The following is a 20202-nucleotide window of genomic DNA, read 5'->3' as shown; positions in this document are numbered from 1 at the left end:
GGAAGTTCTTTCGAGTAAACTTAAATAAAACAGTGCTTTCCACTTTTTTGGCTGAGAGGAAAAGGTGGTGGAATTTTGGGAAAATTGTTACACGCTTGAAATGCTTCACTCATACTCTCTATTTGGACGAGAAGGAGCAATATATCACAAACAGATTTCTTGCGATTGTCTTCCCATTATAATATAATGCAATAAAATAACACTGAAAAGGAAACAGAAAATGAAAAAGATGAGAATGTATAGGGAAAAGGGCTCTTAATGTTTAATAGCTACCACTAAAGTCCCTAATTCAGGCTACCAGTTCTTACCTTCTGTAAGATGAGGTGTCAAACATTATTTAAAGTGTATGTGCTGCGAGATTGGACTATGCTCGGTGTTTCATGATTGATAAAGTATTGTTCCTAAATAAATCTTGCAATTCTAGCTGCAGTGACACAAATAGTAGAACACGAAGGTGTGAAAGAAAATGGCCAATTTGAGTGATACGAAAAGAAGCTATGCTTCATTTGGTCTTAGAAAATAAGGCACAGTACAGATATGATTGCCTTTCTTGAACGGTTGCATAGGATTGCTACTATATAAAGCTCTCCCTGCGACATTTTTGGAGTGACTCAATGATTTGTGTATGTTGCACACTGTATTTTCCAGTTTTGAGAGACATGTTAAGGTAATGGTTCTGTAAAATTTTAGATGTCGGAACTGTATGGCTCATTTTGTCATCAGATTCTGATTTGTTTGCAAATTACGTATTCATGTGTAAGGGTGGCAAAACCAGGCAGAACACTGACCCTGAGAAAGACCGCAGCTCGCAGAAGCAGTTGTCATTTTATTTTTGTGTCTAATGGTCTATTTTTAAAAGCTAAGCTTCCAGCACCAGGCACTTAGGAGAAATTCCTTCTTCTATCTTTTAAAAAAATAGCCTCATCCTAAGTTACACCTTCTGGACCTCTCATACCCATTAGCGTTTTTCCTGTCCGGTGCTGTTTGTACTTCAAGATGATTTTCAACCTTTAGCCTAATGAAAGAAAAAAATGCTCGTTTCTATATAGCAAATATGTAAGTGCCCAACAGATTAAAAATTACATGTACAGAGAAAACGCAGCCTGACTTCATAAGAAAGTCAGATTGGCAAATACCATTGGTTTCTTGTGTTCATTTCAAGTTGGATTTAGCTAATGCCTGCATGGTTGTAATCCCTGCGAGGTTGCTTTATTACTTAGAACACGTGTTTTGAAGTGGCAGTCAAAAGGATGAGCGCTTGGGGTTAAAAGACTTTGAGACATAATAATTCCTAATCAAAAGCTCATTTGGAAAAAAATGGCACCTGGATTCAGTAAAGCAGTAAAGCACCATGACTCTTCCAGGGAGCACAGCGGCCTGTCTTGACAGTGATTTATGTTCTTTTTTGCCTGCCATGCCCAAGTATATTATCTGGGTTGACATGCATATGTACATATATCAAGGGAGGTCTGAGCACCTAGAAGAATGTTTATAAAATCTTTGGATATCCCTACTACTATATTTGATGGCATTTATTCATAAAAGTTATTTGTGCATTAGTTTGTCTTTTGTAAATTGCCTCCTTCCCCTCAACCCTCAGTGCAGAGGCTATTTTTCTGTATGGAGCATCATTGTCTTTTGTATTTGCATTCAAATAAGTCTTGCTTAAATTCCTAAGTGGAGTCTTAAATATTATTTGGGTTACTTTTGTAAACCGCAGAATATGACAAGCAGATCCTCTTAAAACTTGCTAAACGATGCAAGCTCACAGCACGCTTTAAGGGATACAGGGCAAGAGCCATAGAGATCTCCCACATCTAAAAATGTGGTTTAAACAGAACATGGGCAATTAAAAACATTCTTTTAAAAAAGTAGTCCAGAGCTCCTCTACTCGGCAAAACCTTCTGGGCACCTGAATTAACTTTGCTTTGAAACGTGGGTGGCAGAGCTCTCTAGGTACCTTAGCTCAGGGTTTTCCCTGTCCAAGCAGTTGTGAATTTAAGCTACATCTGGGTCATTTCAACGATTCCCCACAATAGATGCTGTTTTTTTCTGGACTGTGCCTGAATCTCCTGTCACTGAAGAGTTACTTAGAATTTCCCCCTGATGGTATCATGTAGCTTTGTAAGTTCATTGAATTTGCTGGATTTATATGTGAGTACCCAGATTCCAGCCCTGTGACTGTGCATCAGCAAGGGGAGATTTCACACAGATCTTCTCTGTCTTATTCAGTGAAATCATCAAGTTGTTATCATCTAATTATTACATGGAACATTTAATGGGATGTGCTATAATTATGAATTTGAGCAGGACACATTAAGGAAAAAAATCTTAGCGTTTCATCAAGTGAATGGATCATACTTCAGAAGATGTGTGAGGTTATTTTCAGGAGTAATGCACAGAAGTGCAGGGTTCAGCCTTGATTTATGGAAGGCACCAGGCACATTATAAAGCAAATTTGAAGGGCAGCATCTTAAAGTGATGAGGACATCTGGGAGAGGTTCAGCAGCGAAAGAAGCGGTGACATAAATCACAAATGGGCTGTTCTTTGGTTGAAGATGTTAGTGGGAAGGCTGTGAAATTTGCATTTGATCCTGGTTCAGGCTGAAGTAGCTCAGTGCCAGACCTCAGATCACGAGGATACTGCTGGGATCGTCCTTTGCACTGTACTCTGCCGCACGGGGAATGCCCCCAAGCCAGTTTTTTGGGAAGTAGAACTGTAATTACATCGGTGCTTACAGTGCTGAAGGTGCAGGCTGTTTTAAAATGGTGAAGAGGTCTGGCTCCGTTAGAGCATCCTTCAAATTTCAGTAGCAGAAGTAAGCTGCAGCAATTTAAAAATAAAGTACTTTTTATTAGTGTGAATGTATTATTTGGAGAAAAATGTAAGTTACAAAGCATATACGTAAGTAAATAAGCCAATTTACTCAGGAATTTAGTTAAGGGGTTTTATGCCAAAACAATCTATTGACTGAAGCTTCTCTTCTTTGAAAGAATTGCGGGTTAGGAGCTACAGAGATGATAAAAAACACTTTCAAAGAAAATATTTGATGTTTTTGCAGTATCCACTGATTAAATGATATGTAGCACACCCATTTTCCTCTAATTACTTAAAACCCACTCTAGAAATGTGGGGGGATGTGCGTATATCTGGGACTGATTTCAAAACAGTAGTTTCTCGATGTTTCAATTTTTTATTATTATTATTTTTTTCTGAGCTTTTGCCATGAAGAGGTGGGTGAACACATTCAAAATGTATTTAGCAAATAGAAACAAATGTACTTGAAGACACAGTCAGCTGTGCATAACATTGTCTCTCTGTGACGGCGTTCTGGCTAGATAGGAGTTTTGTTGTCTGCAGTGGAAAAGACAAAGATGAGAAATGTGAGTTTGCACGCTAGGGATGAAAAAAACCCAAACAAAACACCACCATCAAACCACCAAAGAGATGAGGTAATGTTTTGCAAGAGTTTGAAAAGCAAAGGGACATGAAAACATAAAAAGCCCCAGTAGCATATTCTATGTGACATTGTTGTCTTTCTCTGTGTTCACTCTCACCCACACAACAGATCGTTTCTTAATCTTCCCATATGTGCTTCCTTTGTATTTTTCATTAATTGTTCTATTTTCCATAATTAATGGCATACTTCTAGATTTATTCCTCTACTGAAAAATTCTGCTTGATTACTCTCGGCATCCTTCCTCCATTTTATTCAGCCTATTTAATCGTTATCATCTTTCCCCTCAGTACCTAGTCCCCATATTTTTTTCTGCAGCAACAGCATTTCTCAAGTTGCCGTTTCTCACCGAACTTTAGCACCATCCGTGCACCTGCTAATTCCTCATGGCTCTGTTGTTCTCTTGAAGTAAGAACAGCTTTAATTTTTCCTTCCTGGAAACACTGAGGTGACTGATACTGGCAGTGAAACTTTCAGGAAAAAGGTTGTAAGTCCATGTATGTAGAAACGGGGTGCTCCTGTCAGTGCCACAAGTAGCTGTCTTTTTGAATGGGCTTTGATAGAAGGAGCCGTTATTGCTTTGTGCTGAACAAGTGTCTCCTGAGCGAGTCTGTACTGGCAACCCAGCAGTGAAATCCGTGCTGGTCCCAATGGATGTCTCTGTTCACCGGGTGCTAATCCGCTCACGTAGGCTGAGAGCCCAGTCTAGTTAGTTTGCTGACTTGGTGAGCCCTTCTGCGATCACCAGAAAAGGGGAGAAAAGACCTCAGAGAGGCTTCATGGTAGTTGTCATGTGAAAGCATATTTATATGGAACCTGGCCCCTCTTCTATTTGTCCAGATATTTCTGCTTTCAGTGGATTTTTAACCTGCAGTGGCATTTTTGCCACAAGTGATGTAAACTCTTTCTTTTCTTCTTTCCTTGGTTTGCTTTTGCTTCTTTTAGCCTGTGTAAAAAAAGAAAATGGAGAAAAGGGTCAAGAAGACTAAAAGCTTTTGAGTGAAAGCAAAAATAAAATATTAACTTAAGTCAAAGAGCCACAGAAAAAAAAGATCACCTTTGTCTCACTGTAAAGTTGGGGTTTTATATGAGTTTTCTTGTGATTTAGTCACCTGTCATAAAGAACTAGATTTGCTTAGAGGTTTTCTTTTGGGGAGGTGGTGGGGTTTTTTATTTAAAAAAAAAAAACAAAAAAACCAAAAAAAAACCACAAAAAAAAACACCAAAAAAACCACCAAACCAAACCCTCAAGGCTTCCCTTCCGAGGGAAGGAAAGACATCAGGTCCCATTTCATGTTGATGTCACAGGTGGAATGACATCTCCTGCGTTTGGGATGGGGTAGCTAATATTAGACTATTGAGTCACCGCTCAGTCAGCGGCAGCACTGGGCTACCATGAAATAAAAATATAGCAATTCCTTTATGAAGTAAGATGTAGTAGTGGCCTGTGATAACGGTTCTTTCTCCTTTGCAGCAAAGAATGCGTTACACATGTCAGATTTCAGCACTGAGAATATAATTAGCTGAGGTGTTTATTTCATGGGATTCAGCAGGAAAAGTGTCCATGAGAAGCCACCACTTGTAAGAGGAAAAGGTGCATGAACGTAGCCATCTGTGCCACTATAGAGCCACCTTTCTCTTGCTTCTTAGGCTGAGATAAGCCTATTTTGAAGGCTCTGGTGATAGGAATGTCTTCGGAGACCAGAGGAGAAGGTGGAAAAGTGAGAAGAGCGACTTTAGCTTCGAGACGTTTCACACACATGCATTTACGAGCTACGGACCTTCTGAAACAGCTCATCGTACCCCACAGGAGCTTACTGCTGAGCAGTGGCTCTTGTAGCACACTTTTCCCAGGGTCCAGCTGTCAGCGAGCTTTGGTATTTCATTTGTGGGTATCGTGTGCAGTGCTTTTGGAAGAATGTTATTTTGCAGCAGAAGTTACAGGTTTTCATGTAATAAACGAATGACTAGTGTGTATTTATAGAGATAGCCCTTTCCTAACAAAAGATTTCTGAACATCAGGAAGGGCACGATCATTTTATCATATGATGGGCTTTATCTTCACATCCTATCCTTGTCAGAAGATATATGATATAGGAATCTTGTGCTTGAAAGGTTAAAACTCCCACAAACGTATGAGGTCATGATCCTTAGTACTGCCTCGTTGTTGAGCTTGATGAAATTATGGGAAGTTTTCTGACCAAAGTGGGTTGCACCATCATCTCATCTTCTTCTGAAGATGGGGAAGAACTTCTTTACCGTGAGGGTGCCGGAGCCGTGGGACAGGCTGCCCCGAGGGGCTGTGGGGTCTCCTTCTCTGGAGCCATCCCAACCCGCCTGGAGGCGGCTCTGTGCAGCCCGCTCTGGGAGAGCTGCTGCAGCAGGGCTGGGCTGGGGGCTCCGGGGGCCACTGCCCACCCCCACCCTGCCGGGATGCTGTGACATTACTGCAGGTCTTGTATAAGGCAACCTGCTGAATATCTCCAGAGCTTCTTGGCTGAGCTGCATGGTCCTTTTGGACCTTGGTGTTCCTAGGTCCATCGCCTGAACTGGTTGAGTTACCTCTAAAGGTGCCTGGGCAGTGACAGTTGGTAATAAGCGGAAACGGTTCCGACGAAGGGAAGAAGAGAAAGGAAAATGGTTTGCAAATATTTACACTTGCAAAAGCGAAACTCCTTACTCAGATGTTGCTTTTCTGCTTCTTTGTGTGAGCATGTTTAAATCACCTGCATGTCGTGATTTGCTGGTAGGCTCTTGGCTACAGTGTGTGCTGTCGGGAGAGTCGCTGGGAGGGACAACATTTTTGTGTTTTCTAAGCAATTAACCAGGATGAGAAGAGGTTTTTATTATATCTTTGCTGCTTTTCTTGGGTTTGGAGAGGTGAAGGGAGGCTGACAAACGCTACACAGACAGCTCTAAGAAACCGTAAATGGTGTTTTTGCAATAAATAGAAGTTGTTCTAAAAATTTCGTCCTTCAGTTCCCTGCTTGTTTCTAGCTACTAAATCCCATGAAAAAGACATATCATTATCTTATCCTCTGCTTCACCATTTCAGATGTTCAGAGCCCTTGATAAATTAACAGACTGGTTATTCAGAAAAATAAAATTACATTTCTGGATTGGATTTATGATTATTATGCAAATGTAACTGCCATATTCTGTGCAGAAAACACATTTAAGAGCCTGAAAATAGCAATAATCCTGTTCAGGAGCTACTCCAGTTAATACTTTCCTATATAGAATTGAGTATTCATTAATAACTTCTGGATTGTTATTAGAATTGTTTTATTGTAACGTGTAATTTGCTTGAACTGACTACGTCTTTCTCAAAATGGTTTTAATTACAGAAATAAATGACAAAGCTTAGTGGAGATGCTTATACAACAGTGCAGTCATTTTCTGTGTGCCAACTGGAAATTCATTTTTAACAGATGGAATTCACCAGTCTGCAGAGAATGAACACCAGGCCTTAAAACTTTGCTTAATCTATCTGATAAAGTATGAATGTGATGTCATACACACTATTTCGTCTTGGCTTCTGCACTATTTATCAACTATTCTGTTACAGCTGCGGAAAAAACAGAGTGTTGTTCATTTTACTGAGGCTGTATTTTGCTATTAGGATCAATTTTATGTGTCAGCAGGACGTACCACTGTGGGTCAGAATAAAGGTACGGCTTAAAATATTTCCTTTTTTCTACAGGGACCGTGACATTTATCCCGATCCCTCTGGTGGTGTGGGCGGTATTGTTGCAGATTATTCTGGCCTCTTGTTCCTCTCTTCCTTTTCATTATCATTGTGCCTGACTCTGTTCTTGTTGCTCTTGTTGTCTTTATAAATCAGTAGATAAGACCTTCTTCCATCTGATTCAGGATAAAGGCTGTAGCTGGCCATAAGGTGAAGCCAGGACTTTAGACGCAACCTGCCAGGGATAGAAAAGCCAGTACCTTCCTCCCAGCTGATGAGCTGGCTGATTGCAAGTCTCGCTTCTTCCTTGAGACTCCCTAACTTTAATGAACAGCAGTAAAAAGGTAGCCCAGGAGCGGCTCAAAAAATGGAGGTGAGATGATTAGGCATGAGATAAAGAAAGGAGGCATCATCAGTATGGAGAAAATGAGGGTATCACGTGGAATGACCCTGAGGACTGGGGTAGGAGCAGAGAGATGAATTCATTAGTATCAAATGCAAAATCACATACTTAAGAGTAACAAGATATTCAGCTACAAGTTAATTGCTCGTCAGTTAGAAAAGAATGAGAAGTAAAAGCATGCAGTGTGCTAAATGGCAACAGGATGAGTAAGGTGGAGCACTGTGGCCGTGGAAAAGTCAATTGTGCAGCTGGCCGGTGTCGAGGGCGAGCCAGCTGGTGAGGATCTTGTCCTACGAGAGAAAAAAAAAAAAAAAGTGGGAGCTCCTCCAGCCAGTCACCCCAGCTTTTCATGGCAGTTGCAGCACACCAGTACTCTGCATCCACTGGAAATGTGTGTGGTTTTGTCCCAGTGCCGATCAAAAAAACACGGCGTTAAGGGAGTTACTGTAGAGCCTAAGAGCCGCTGCGAGTTCCCGTCCTTGCTCATCTGATGTCATCTGGCTTACATTTCCATCCTCTAGAATAACGTAGCTTGACTAGAATTGAAAATAAATTAATAAGGGAGGGGAGAGAACTATTTATGCCAAAAGATTGAAGCAACATGAGAGAAAACTGGGATAAAATGACAACAGATAAACTCAGATTGGGAATAAAAAGAGGGTCTTGAGAGTGGTGTTCTAGTAGGAACAACAGTCAAAAGGGAACTGGTGTGACCAGTTGATAAAAAGGTCCTGTACTGGTGGTGGTAGGGGCCCATTGAACCAGGAGGTCCCATCCAGCTCTGCCTTCCTCTAGGGGCACCCTGACTGGAAGGGGCTTGGGGACGTCTCTGGTCCAACCTCTCCCACTCAGAGGGAATGGTCCTACTGGGAACTGCATCCAAACAAGAATGACCTGACATGGCATTTGGCAAAAAACAGCTAAAGAAGATTTTACAAAGAAATAAATGTTAGGGCAGTAAGCAGAACCCAGAGATTTTTTCCAACCGAACTTTGGTTCCCAGTGGCACCATGACTTTGAAGGGGTGTTTAAGCCTTTGCTTTGGGTTTCTGACACCAGAAACCTCTCAGTCGTGTGTTCCTGTTAGACCCAGAGCTGAGACTGAGCTTATATTTTGCACTAATTAAACATATAGCTATAATTAAAAAAATGAAATAAATTGGATCACCAGTTGTGGACTTCAAGGTAAAATAAATTGAATGTGAAATTTATATCAATTATAAGCATAGTGACTTTTGACTTTTTATTATATATACACAAGCGTTTTCATCTGTACCCTGCATATTTTTTTTAAAGTCCGTTTCCATCCTGTCACGTCTTGATTATTTATGCATTTACTGCAGCAGTGTTTTATTAAATATTGAGGTTTGTGATTTAAACCGGAGTGTGATTTGAGTTGTAAATATTTCTTATGGACCTAAAGGCTTAAATTTAACATTAGGCTGGTTTTATTTATTTTTATTGTTTTAATTTTATAGCAAGACCAAGCGAGGGTATGCTTAGCTTATTAGCCATAAATGAGGAAATAGTGCAGCTATGCTGTCAAGGAAATGAAAGAGCATAGAAAATACGTTCAGGACTATTTAGTTAATGTTTTTACTCCGCATTGTCCTACTTTCATTCTGGAGTCTTCTTTAAAGCACAGAAGACATTTTTGATAGACAAAGAATAATTATCCTGGTTGCTCTCAATTATCTAAATACACACTTCTCGGAGGCCAAATAAATTTCAGTGATGTTGTTTAAACAAAATTAAGGGGGCGGGGGGAGAGGTCTGAGTAGGTGAAGTGCCTCTTTTTGTAATCTGTGAATATATGAATATCGTGACAGAAGGTATATTCCTGCTTCTTTGTTAGTTAGGTGTCATTGGTGGCATTAAGATGGGCGCCCTAACGGAGCCTGGAGAGCGCCTGGCTCTGCTGCCCGAGGATGCTGCTGCTCCACGCAGCTCTTCTGCAGCTTCTCTTTACAAGGCTTCGGCAGAGAAACCTTAACCTGTCGGGGAGCCCTGAGGGATGATAATGTACTCCTTCCCTTCCCTTCTTTGAGCAAAAAAACCCCTCCTGTGGCCAAGGAGCTCTCCCTGGCGCAGGAGGAGGTGCCACCTCCAGCAGTCAGAGCACGCCTGACCTCCGGGGCTTAGCTGGGCAAAGCAGCCGTCAATTTTACTGCAAGGGAAAGAAGAAAATGCAGATTTGCATTTCGCTTGTTTTGATTCTGCTATTTAAAACTAATCTTGGGTAGCTTTTTTATTTTCTTGAAAGCTGCTTGTACTGACTAGCCCTTGGTATTTGTCAAATTCTTTGTTTCCTCCACGTATTCCCTGCTGGCCTACTCAGAAGCTAGTTAAATTATGAGGATTATTCAGAGCTGCACTGGATAATAAAATGGTCTATTGATTAGTAGACTTCTAATTACTTGTCTCTTAGCATGAAAGAGAAATAAGGAGATTTGATAGTAAACAAAGCAGAAAACAAATAGGGTGTTTCCAACATGTAGGGGTATACATGCTTGTATGTGGCCTCGTACATGAATATTGTAATTTCCAGTTTATCATCATGAGCTTATTTGACTGCTTACAGAGCTGTGACCTGCACAACCAGCCTGTTTGACAGATAATCAGCCAAAAAAATACAACTCCTTTTTTTTTTTTTTTTTTTTCCCCCTGAAATACCCTGCGTACGCACTGGAAGAATAACATCATGATGAGCAATATGCTTTTGATTTTTCATGTCTTCTTGTAATGAAATGAAAGTTAAGGCTAATTTGTGTTTTAACTAGGTATGTACCGATAGAAATGAATATAAATAGTGTGTCAGAGTTTTAGCTTGAAAAATGGTGAACACCAGTAGGTAGGTAAACCTTTCTACTTGCACCACATGCCTCTGTACTCATTCAATATGCCAGATTATCTCTGTCTTCCATAAAGAACAATGCATAGTATGTATTCCACCTTCAAACCAGTTTCTCTAACAGCACTCATCTTAAAGATGTGCGTGAAATTTTTAAGGATGCAGATCTACAAGCACAGAAGCCTTGCCCAGGAGGAGAGTTGGTGCTGACATCCTCTCCTCCTTCCTTAACGCTGACTGGCAAGGTGATGGTAACGCTGCTCTCGGGAGGACCTCTCACTTGTGCTTGTAGGTGACTCTGCTTCCCAGAGACGTATGAAATCAGAGGACAGACTCTGGGATGTCTGGAAAAAAACAAAGATTTAAATCCTGGGAGAATTGCTGTTGATTTCAGAAGGACCAGGATTTCTCACCCAGCCCTTTAATGCCTCTGCCATGATCCACAAAAGTCTTTCCATGAATTTGTATGGGCTCTGCATGCCTGTCTTAGGGGTTTGGGGGGTTTGGGTTTTTTTCCCCTAATGTCTTTCTTTGAATTCTATGAACTTCAAACAAAAAACAACTAATACCCAACAACAACTCTGTATAGCTCTTGCCCATGGCAAAGTGGCTGAGCCAAAACAGTAATTTAAGTACAGTGTGAACATCACGTAATTTTCATGAAGTATTCAAATTCCTTTTTTTGTGGGGGAATTTTCTTTCTTTCTTTTTGTTAGAGCTACCCAAGTACCAAGCTCAGTTTCCTGTTCTGTTATGCTCTTTTATAGAATACAAGTTTCTCATTCAGAAGTGAAGTGGTTCCCATTGCTTTTAATTTTGCCTGTGGGTTGATCTGACTGTGGTGTCGTTTGCATGGCTCTTCTTGCTTGCCTTCTGGTCTCCTCCGTGGTAAAACCCCTTCCCTTTTAAACTGGGCTGCTGGCAGAGAGGCAGGTGAGCAGCCCTGTGCTTCGTAGATGCCAGCAGCCCTGTCAGCCCATCAGTCTCCTCATCTCCCATCACCCGGAGGTTGATGTCAGAGCGAGATACTCTCTGCTAAATGTGAATTCCTTCATTAGTTTTGCACTCTTCCTCTAGGCCTGTAATTAAAGCCCTCCTGATAACCAGCACACAACCGTACCCATTAATTAGCTCTTCATTTGAAGGTTCCTCTCTCAGTGTTGCCATCCTCATCAGCTTACGGGAGGCTCAGCTCCCTTCAGCCACTGCTTGCGTCTGTCACCCAGCTATCCTTCCCATCCCAACCCAAGCCAGGGGCTCAAGGAAGCCCTTAGCATCACTGCGCTGAGGGACACCCCGCTTTACGGGGTCCGCGTGTTTGTGGGAGCCTCCGTAGGTTGTCAACAGCTGCTTTGTTTTTCCGCAGAGCAGCAGAAAGATGCAGCCCAGGCTCTGCTGTTTACCTGCTGGGACAGTCACAACAGGTTTCTGATTAAACAAGCAGCAGCCAGCCACCCAGTCTCGGCGGGCTTCTCTGCATTAGGGGATAATGGAAGCGTTTACTAACAGCCAAAGAAATTATTTATTAGGATATGAAACCTTTAATTTAGAAGGAAGGTTTCACATTCTCTTTTTTTTTTTTTCCTTATACTCCCACTCTGCAAAATGTAGCAAGGCCAAAAATTAATGCATTTGTACATCTATTGCTAAGTTATGTGGGTGTCTCTGAAAAGGTATGATTTTGAAGTAGAACAAATGATGTATTCATATCAATCTTCTCTGAACAACAAGGTTTTAGAAACGCGAAGATCAAGATCAATCAAAGCCAGTATATGACGTTCTCTGCTCTGCTAAACCATTTTATAAATGTTGAAATTGCAACAAGAATTCCCCAGCTGCTAAAGCTAGCTCTGATGGAGCAGGGCAAAGCCACGCCTGGGGAAAATATGCTGGAAGTTGAGACTTCACCTTTCTTTCTGCTCTCTGGTGCAACAGCTTTGTGTCTTAGGGTACGCGTTTCACCATCTGTAAAGATGCTGGTGCAGGCAGTTGGCCCTGTCACCCACAGGGGAGGCTGACACGGGGGGTAAAGTCTTTCCTGACCCTGCCAGAGCTGATGAGAGAATCCCTGTGAATGTCATCATCTCTGAAACACACAATCGTGCTGAAACAGTATCGAATGTTGACAAAGGTATCGATGGTATAACTAGCTTTATTGTTTGCAGAATATCCCCATCTGCAGTTGCTCCCGGTTTATTTATTTATTTATTTGTGCACATACAGACACGCGTGCTGTACCCAGGAGGAAAGAACACAAAGACTTTTTTTCTTTGTTTATTTTGCTTGGTCTTAGCTGGGGGAAGCAAACGTGACCTCGGACATGCCGAAGGGCACAGAGCAAAAGGCGTATGTGGGGCTTGCTCTTCTCATTGCCCCCCGGCTCCTGACTTCTGCTTTCACCCCATTGCAACTTCTTGTTGTATCTTCTGGAAAACACAGCTTGCTGGCGTGCTGCTGCAGGCACCGGAGCTCTTCCTCCCCTTTCCTTTGGGTCCCGCTGCTCTTTGCAGGAGGAGAAAACCTTTACGCAATTTAGAAGTGTGTTTTTGCCTCAGCCATGGCAAGCTTGACCCTGTTCCCTGGGCTCACCTATCCTGCTGAGCCTTTGGAGATAATTCAGGTTCCCCAGTAAACCTGGGGCTCCAGCTGACACCCACAGAAACCAGAACAGCACCCGTAAAATCACTGCGGTGGGTTGGAAATAACAAAGGACAGAGGTTTGGTCGGTGGCTGCTCTGCACTGCCTTTGCCCCCCCAGAAGCAGGCAGGGTCCCGGGAATCCCTGCCGGCACCTGGGGCTGGTTCATTTAGGACCTTGTGACCTGCACAGAGGTGCAGCTGGGGCAGAAATAAGGCAGGTGATGTCTTTGTGAGTTTTTAGGTGGTGAAAACCAGGTGCAAGTTAAGGCAGCCCTAATACTTTCCAGATTGAAAAAAAAAAGGGGGTCAAACCTCTTTCTCCCAGCCTGCACAGGATACCAAGGGTGAGTACTTTCTGCGCGTCACACCTGGTATCTCTGTGTAGCTAGAGAGGCAAAATGGCTCTTTGTGAATAATTAGATATTGTCATTCTGGATTATTTTTAGCATTTTATTGTATTTATTTTATTTTATATTTATTTTATTAGCAAAACATGGGCACAATACCTCCAGATTTCAGAATGCTGTTCTGAGCTTGTCTCATGCAGTCTTTGATTATCTATGTTTATATATTTATTTATTTATCCTCCCCCCCCCCCCCCCCCCCCCCCCGAAGGGTATCATACGCTGTTTTTCAGTATCTCCTTTTGACCATAGGATCCATCGAGGAACAAAATTTGTTCCTCTTTCTTCTACAGGTGTTCAGCTTTAAACAACCTTCCACCCGTGTTTAATTTTGCCTTTTCAAAAATGCTGAGGTTTGCAGTTGTTTACTTTTAATCATCCTTGAAAAGATTTCAATACAAGTAGCTGACTTCTTCCTGCTTCCTCGGTCTCTCTCTGTGTCTCTTGCCGTGTAATTTGTCCCCTCCACTCTAGATAAAGCACCAAGTACTTATGACTAAACCAGAAAGGTATGAGCAATCAGGTAGTGTTGATATTTGCAAAGGTAGGAAATGTAATTTATGGAGACAATTGAGACAAAATAAAGGTGCCCGATATAATTAGCATACTAGCTGCATATCATCAAGTTTTCCCTGTGTATTATTATGAATGTGTTGATTAACCAGGTGTAGAAGTATTTGGAAAGACCAGGGGGAAAAAAGGTAGGGAAAATAAGTAGGAGGTAATCGGAAGCGGAGAACGAAAATATGTGTGTGCCCAGCAAAACGAGTACATTTCATCTGTTTCTTGGCACTACGGGCTTTGGGACTAGAGCCTGATGGCAGCTGTTAGTTCCAAACAGGTAGGATTGATCTAAATTATGGTTTCTTGAGAGGGTAATTTTTTCTGACGACAGTTTTTCTGCTTCCATTTGCTTAAAGAAGGGGGAGGATCTTGACCTTTCAAGCAGTGGAATGCACTTCTCTTAAAGGTTTTCATCACTGTCGAGCTTGTTTCCCTACGATCCACGGGAACAGAGGTACCTGCCAGGCGGGCTGATGGGCGCCGTTTGGCTGACGGCGTGATGGGAAAGTTCAGACCTCCAGGAAGGAGATTACAGACCTCCTGCCAGAAGGGGGTAATTTTGTCACAGGTACAGAGTGCACCGAGTGTTACACAGATGACAGAAAGTGTTGACACTGGCATTTATTTCCCAGAGTTTGGTAGTTTAGCAGAGCGGAGCCTGGCAGAAGTCTGCAGGGGCAAAGCAAAGAAGGTGTCACATTGATGACATCCCAAATTCTGTCCCGGTTCTGTAAAAAGCATAAGGCTACCTCCTTAATGCCAGCCCTCTCCAGACAGGAATGAATTTGCATATGGGTAATTACAAAGGTAAAACTCACTGTAGGCTGCAGATCCACGCGCACCTCAAAGCTGTTAAATGTTTCCCATAGAGGTGACTGGGCGTCAGCGGGGGCCGTTGAGCGTGACAGTGATGCTACTCTCAAGCCAAAATGCCAATTTAATCCCCAAGGACGCGTAGAAGTTTATATTTGAAACTCACATAACTTTCACATTTGTTAAGAGCGTTACAAGTGGTGGTTACTGTGCTTCAGCCTGTACGGTAGCTCTCGAGGGTTGCAGCTACGTGTGCACATGGGTGCGCGTATTGATAAACTCCTGCAGACTGTCCGGTGCTTTCTGGCTTTGGTTTGGGGGTTTCATCACACAAAGTTTAAGTATGTGATTTGTTCGTGCAGAGATTAATCCTGTATTAAAAAATCTAATTCTCATCTCAAACTGCTTAATTTGTGCCCGCCCTTAGCTTTAAAGTGTAAGAACTTAAGACTTCCACCTCTGTCTGAATTGTAGGTGCAATTTTTTTTTTTGATAAAATGGTATCTGAAAAAAAAATGAAAAAAAAGAGGGGGCTTTCTTGCTCTTGGGTAGATCTTTTTCCTAGATCAATTACAATAATTTTAACTGCCTGTTCTGTGCAGTAGCAAGGATTTTAATGATGGTATGTCTGTACAGTTCTTGTCTAGTTAATGAAATGTGTAGCATATTTAGAATTAAATCAGATCTCAGGTTTGGCTTCTGTTCTCCGTTGTGTGTATTGGATTTTATGTCATTTTTTTGGTGTAGGTTCTGCATTTTAATGCTGCATAATGCTGGTTCTGCATTTTAGTAACTATATAGATTTGTTTTTGTGATACTTACCACAATGTCCCTTGCTATGTAATATATGCGGTACTACTCATGCCATACTACTCATTTCCTGTCCCTTGCTGCATCAACAAGCAGGGGTTTGAGCAGTATTTTGTATATATTTAGCAAAGTATATATATTCAGGAAAACTCATGTACAGCCTGAGAGCGTGTACTCAAGTGAATTCAAGTTCATCGCTTTTTTGAATTTAGCATTCTTTTTTTTATATATATATTTGGACTTGATTCAACAAAGCACTCAGGAATCTACTTAAAGTAAACTCACGAGTCCCTGAGTGTAAAGTCAGGTGCATTTCTAACTGCTTTGCCTTACTAAGCCCATAACGCTTACAGTGTCTTCACGTCCTTTGGGTAAAATCTGTCCCAACCACAATGTCTGTTGTATCTCTGTATCACGCTGTAGTAGTGTCACCCATGACACACATACAGCTGCATCTCCATGGAAAACAAAGAAAAACACCCCGAACTTGGTTAGATGGAGGGGTATTCCAACAGAAGGAATTCCATTACAAGCTGGGTGTCGCTGGGCTCCCAGAATCTGTGCGTTACGCCTTTCTGACCTAGCGTGGCTCACGGCAAGCCGCACTCTGCGGCATTTCTGCCAGCACTTCAAGGCAAGGCTTCCCAAAGAGCATCCCATCCTCACAGACTGCTGCTCAGCGTTTGGGAGGAGTCGGGATCTGCCACCCTTCCCTTATACCATTGCTGTTATTGCTACGTTGGAATAACCGCACATGGCACATATGACAGTCCGTTACTGTTAACGGTGTTACGGTAGAATCACACTACCAAAAAGTGCCTCGAGCCAAATATCACAGATAATTTAGTCCTGTCTTTCAGGAAGGTGCATGCTGGGGTTAATGACAGCTGGACTTAATGGATGTGAAAGGACCACTTGAAACAGTATTTAGTATCCTCATTTAGATATTTTTTCTTAATGAATATAGCAGCGGGTTCCATGTTTGTTTTGCCCCCCAGATGAACTCCTTTCACTGCAGACACAGCCCTGGCAGGATTTGCTTTCAGGCAACCCAGAGCCAGGGACGCCGGTGCCACCAGGGCAGTCGGAGCAGGGCTGCAAAGGGTCAGCATTGCCCTGGCTGTGCTCTGCCCTGGTCCTTGGGAAGGGAGGGATGGAAAAGGCTGGAAGGTTTGACTGCTGCCACCCCTGCAGCAAAACATCGCACAAGCAGCCCCCATCGTTACAGCCTGGCTGTGTCCTCTGCCATCTTCACATGGGGAAGGGTGTGGGGTGGTGGGGTCTGGGCGTCTCTAGAGTGCTCCTCAGCGGGCCAAGGGTGCTCTGGGTGGAAACGCTCAGTGATGTCCAGCTGGGGGGACCTATCAAAATACAACATCCATCTCCAGGGCACCTTCAAATTTTGCTGGCCCACACTAGAAGAAAGCAAACTTGGGAAACAACGTGTAGAACTGGCACGGTGCCTTGAAGGTCACCAGCCTCAGGGCCAAGAGTCCATTCCTGCCTCTCTAAGAGGCTCAGGGCAGTGACTTATTGTAGTGGAAATGAAGCTGGGCTAATTAGCATTGATAATGTACAGCTGTGGGCTGGCTTCAGGGGCGGTGGGTTGGCCGATGTAGATAAGGTGCAGCTGTGGCTGGTTCTGTGAAGTGGTTGAGAGTCGGTGGGGAGGGAGCAGCCGAGGAGGAAGCAGAAAATGCATGCCCTGGGTGGGGAGAGATGAGAAGGCGGCAGCAGAGGGACTGGCATGAAGAGTGTGCTGGTGTGAGATGGTAAAAGACCTTGCTGCAGCTGGCTAGTTTGGAGAGGGCTGCAACAACTTCCCTCCAGCGAGCGCCACGCAGCCCCCGTGTTGGACAGGCAGCCCCGCTGCTTCCAGCGAGCCGTGCGGCGTTGCGTTCAGCATCCGCTTTGTTGCGACTGAATTGCAGCCTCGTGGGTGTATGTAGGCGGCCCCCGTGTCCTGTAAGGAGCCACCGAGCTGCCACTGCGCTGGGTTCTTCTTCAGTTCATCGGGAAAGGAAAACTGCAGACACCCATTACATGGGCTTAAAATTTAATAACTGTACATTAAAAATCAAGGCGCTACTATGCAAGGCTACCAAATACCCTGAGCCACGCACCTTTGGGTGGAACGTGGGTCTGGGGTTAGAGGAGGGAGATGCTTTTCCTGCAGACGGGACCTTACCAATCCGTTTGGTTTTCTGTGGTAACGGATATGGAGCCGCAGCCTTAGCTTTGTTTTACTGCCATGTGCTTTGGCCATTAGCCGTAACGCGCCTGCGGAGGGGTGGTTTGTTGAATGGTGTTGCACGTTCCAAACGCCTTCAGAAAGATGCAAACTGGTGCCGCTGAGCTGCACGCAAGAGGGTAAGGCCTGTCAGGGCAACCTTATCGGCTGCGAGCTGCCGTTAGGGGAGCTGCAAAGGCAATTTCACGCGGCTTTTTCATACCGTGCTTGTCCTTCTCCTTAGCACGGCTGTCCATTATTGAAAGCAGTGTTGGCAAAGCCCTGCAGGACAGTACGGCTGGCGCCTGGCAACTGTTAACTCCTGCAACTGTTTGGATTCGCTAAAATGGTGAAGTTAAAAATGGGGAAAAAAAGGGGGGAAAGATTTGCAGTGGGACAAATCAAAATACGACTGTATTGTTTTCAAAGGCATGGTTTCCAAAAGTGGGCTGGGCGTCACAGCTGGGTTTTGGGGGTCGTCGGCACTTGGACTGAACGGTGCTCGCGGGTCACTTGCTTTGCTGGGGTTGCCCCAGCACCTCGGGGTGCTGGGTGGGTGATGGCCATGGCGATGGCGGGTGCGTATGGCAGGTGGGGGTCCAGGGGGCAGCCCAGATGCCACCCTGCCACACTGTGGGTGTCACACACGGGGTGGCTCCGAAATGAAGGCGAATGCTTCCATCCTGTGGGGTTCGGTGGGCTTGGGTGGGGGTGGAGTGTGTCTGTGGTTTATTCTTCAGACCTCTACTGTTAAAGCACTTGATGACGCTGCCGCGGTGTCACATGTTGATGTCACACCGCCTGAGCCACCCCACCGCAATGACAAAAGCCACACACACACACCCTCCACGCACCGCCGGCCCCCCCCTCACCCACCTACACCCCCCACCCCCCACTCCTACCCCCTCTCCACACATACCCTCCACCCATCCTCACGCACCCCTCCACACACCGCCACCCATCCCCCGCGCTCACCCACCTGGACAGTCCCCATCCCACCTCCCACCCACACACACACACACACACCCTCCACCCATCCACATCCACCCACCCCCCCCCATCCACCTACACACCCTCCACCCCCCTCACCCCCTCCACACACACCCCTAACCCCCCCACACCCCGCCCCCACAGACAAACCCTCCACACATCGCCACCCCACCCCACGCACCCCCGTCACACGCCCCCCACCCCCCTTCCCTGCCGCGCGGGGAATGCGCGCTCCCGCCCGCTGCCCCCTGCCCGGCGGGGCGGGGCCGGCCCGGCCGCGCTCGGCTCAGCTCGGCTCCGCCCGGCCGCGCTCGGCTCCGCTCGGCAGCGCGGCTGCCGCCGGCGGCTCCGCGCAGTGTCCGCCCCGCTGCGCGCCCCCTGCGCGGCCGGCGCGGCCATTGGCTTGCCTCGCCGCCGCCGCCGCCCGTGCGCCGGGCACTGATAGGCCGGGCGGATGCGCAGGCAATTCATCATCCCCGGCTCCCGCGGCGGCAGGCAGCGCGCCTGTCACCAGTATTGATTTCAGAGGATGGACTAAAATTTCCTAGGATTTCCATTAAGAATTAAGGGGAGGAAAAAAAAAAAAAAAAGCTATAAGCACGCAGGGTAGCCAGGCAGACATGGATATGAGATGGCACTGTGAAAACTCTCAGGTAGCTTCTTCTCTCACTGCCGATGCAGAGCGCAGGCGAAGCACTGCAGCATGCAGGGTTTAAGATACCATTAGTCTGACAGCGAGGAGGAAAGAGAAAGAAAAGGAGAGAAAGGGGAAAAAAAAAAAAAAAAGGCATTTGCACCGATTACTGAAAATGACTTTTTTTTTTTTTTTTTAAATTAGAATATGTCTCCTTGGAGATTGCATGTCATTAATATTAAGAGCAAATTTCTGCACGATATCTGTTTTAAATATAGAAAAGCTTTTAAATTGTATTTTTTAATTTTTTGTTGTTGTTGTTCTGCTCCAAGAAAATAACGCTTTGGTACCCAGAGCATGGATGCTTCGTTTTTTTCTCTTTTGCTTCTTTTCTAAAATAGAGATGGGTTTTAGCATGGTTGCTACAAACGAGTATAAAGGAAAGGCAAATTGAGAAGGATCAAATAAAAGCATGAATAAAAACTGCTTCAAATAATTGCCAGGCTGCTTTCTTTTGAATAATCTAGCAATTATTTTGGCTTAAATGATGCTTAAACCCTGACCATGCATGCTTTTCATTTGGGCTCAGGATCTGCGTGTATGTGTGTGTGCATGTACGTGTGTATTTGTTTTGATTTGGTTTTTTTTTCAGTGGGCATTTGCACAACTGGAATTCCTGTGAGTTATATGCATGTTTTTGATAAGAAAAATTGCATA

At 44.3% G+C, this 20202-nt stretch overlaps 1 protein-coding gene across 16 annotated transcripts in view; it reads left to right on the top strand.

The window, feature by feature from the left end:
* NRXN1 (neurexin 1) overlaps positions 1–20202 on the top strand; it is a 730370-nt gene that overhangs the window by 654364 nt on the left and 55804 nt on the right. The window contains exon 1 of one of the 16 annotated variants that reach the window (XM_080407805.1): positions 19215–19504. The exons of 14 other annotated variants lie outside the window; for them this stretch is intronic. In XM_080407805.1, the coding sequence (XP_080263931.1) occupies positions 19472–19504 (33 nt within the window). In that variant the 5' untranslated portion in view covers positions 19215–19471. Of the gene's footprint in view, positions 1–19214; positions 19505–20202 lie in introns of those variants that run through there. One more of the 16 variants, XM_080407806.1, reaches the window with a different exon arrangement.

This window comes from Falco punctatus, assembly GCF_963210335.1.
Source record: "Falco punctatus genome assembly, chromosome: 12".
Classification (NCBI taxonomy): domain Eukaryota; kingdom Metazoa; phylum Chordata; class Aves; order Falconiformes; family Falconidae; genus Falco; species Falco punctatus.
The sequence above is the reverse complement of the archived record's forward strand: the minus strand, read 5'-3'. Positions and strand labels throughout refer to the sequence as shown.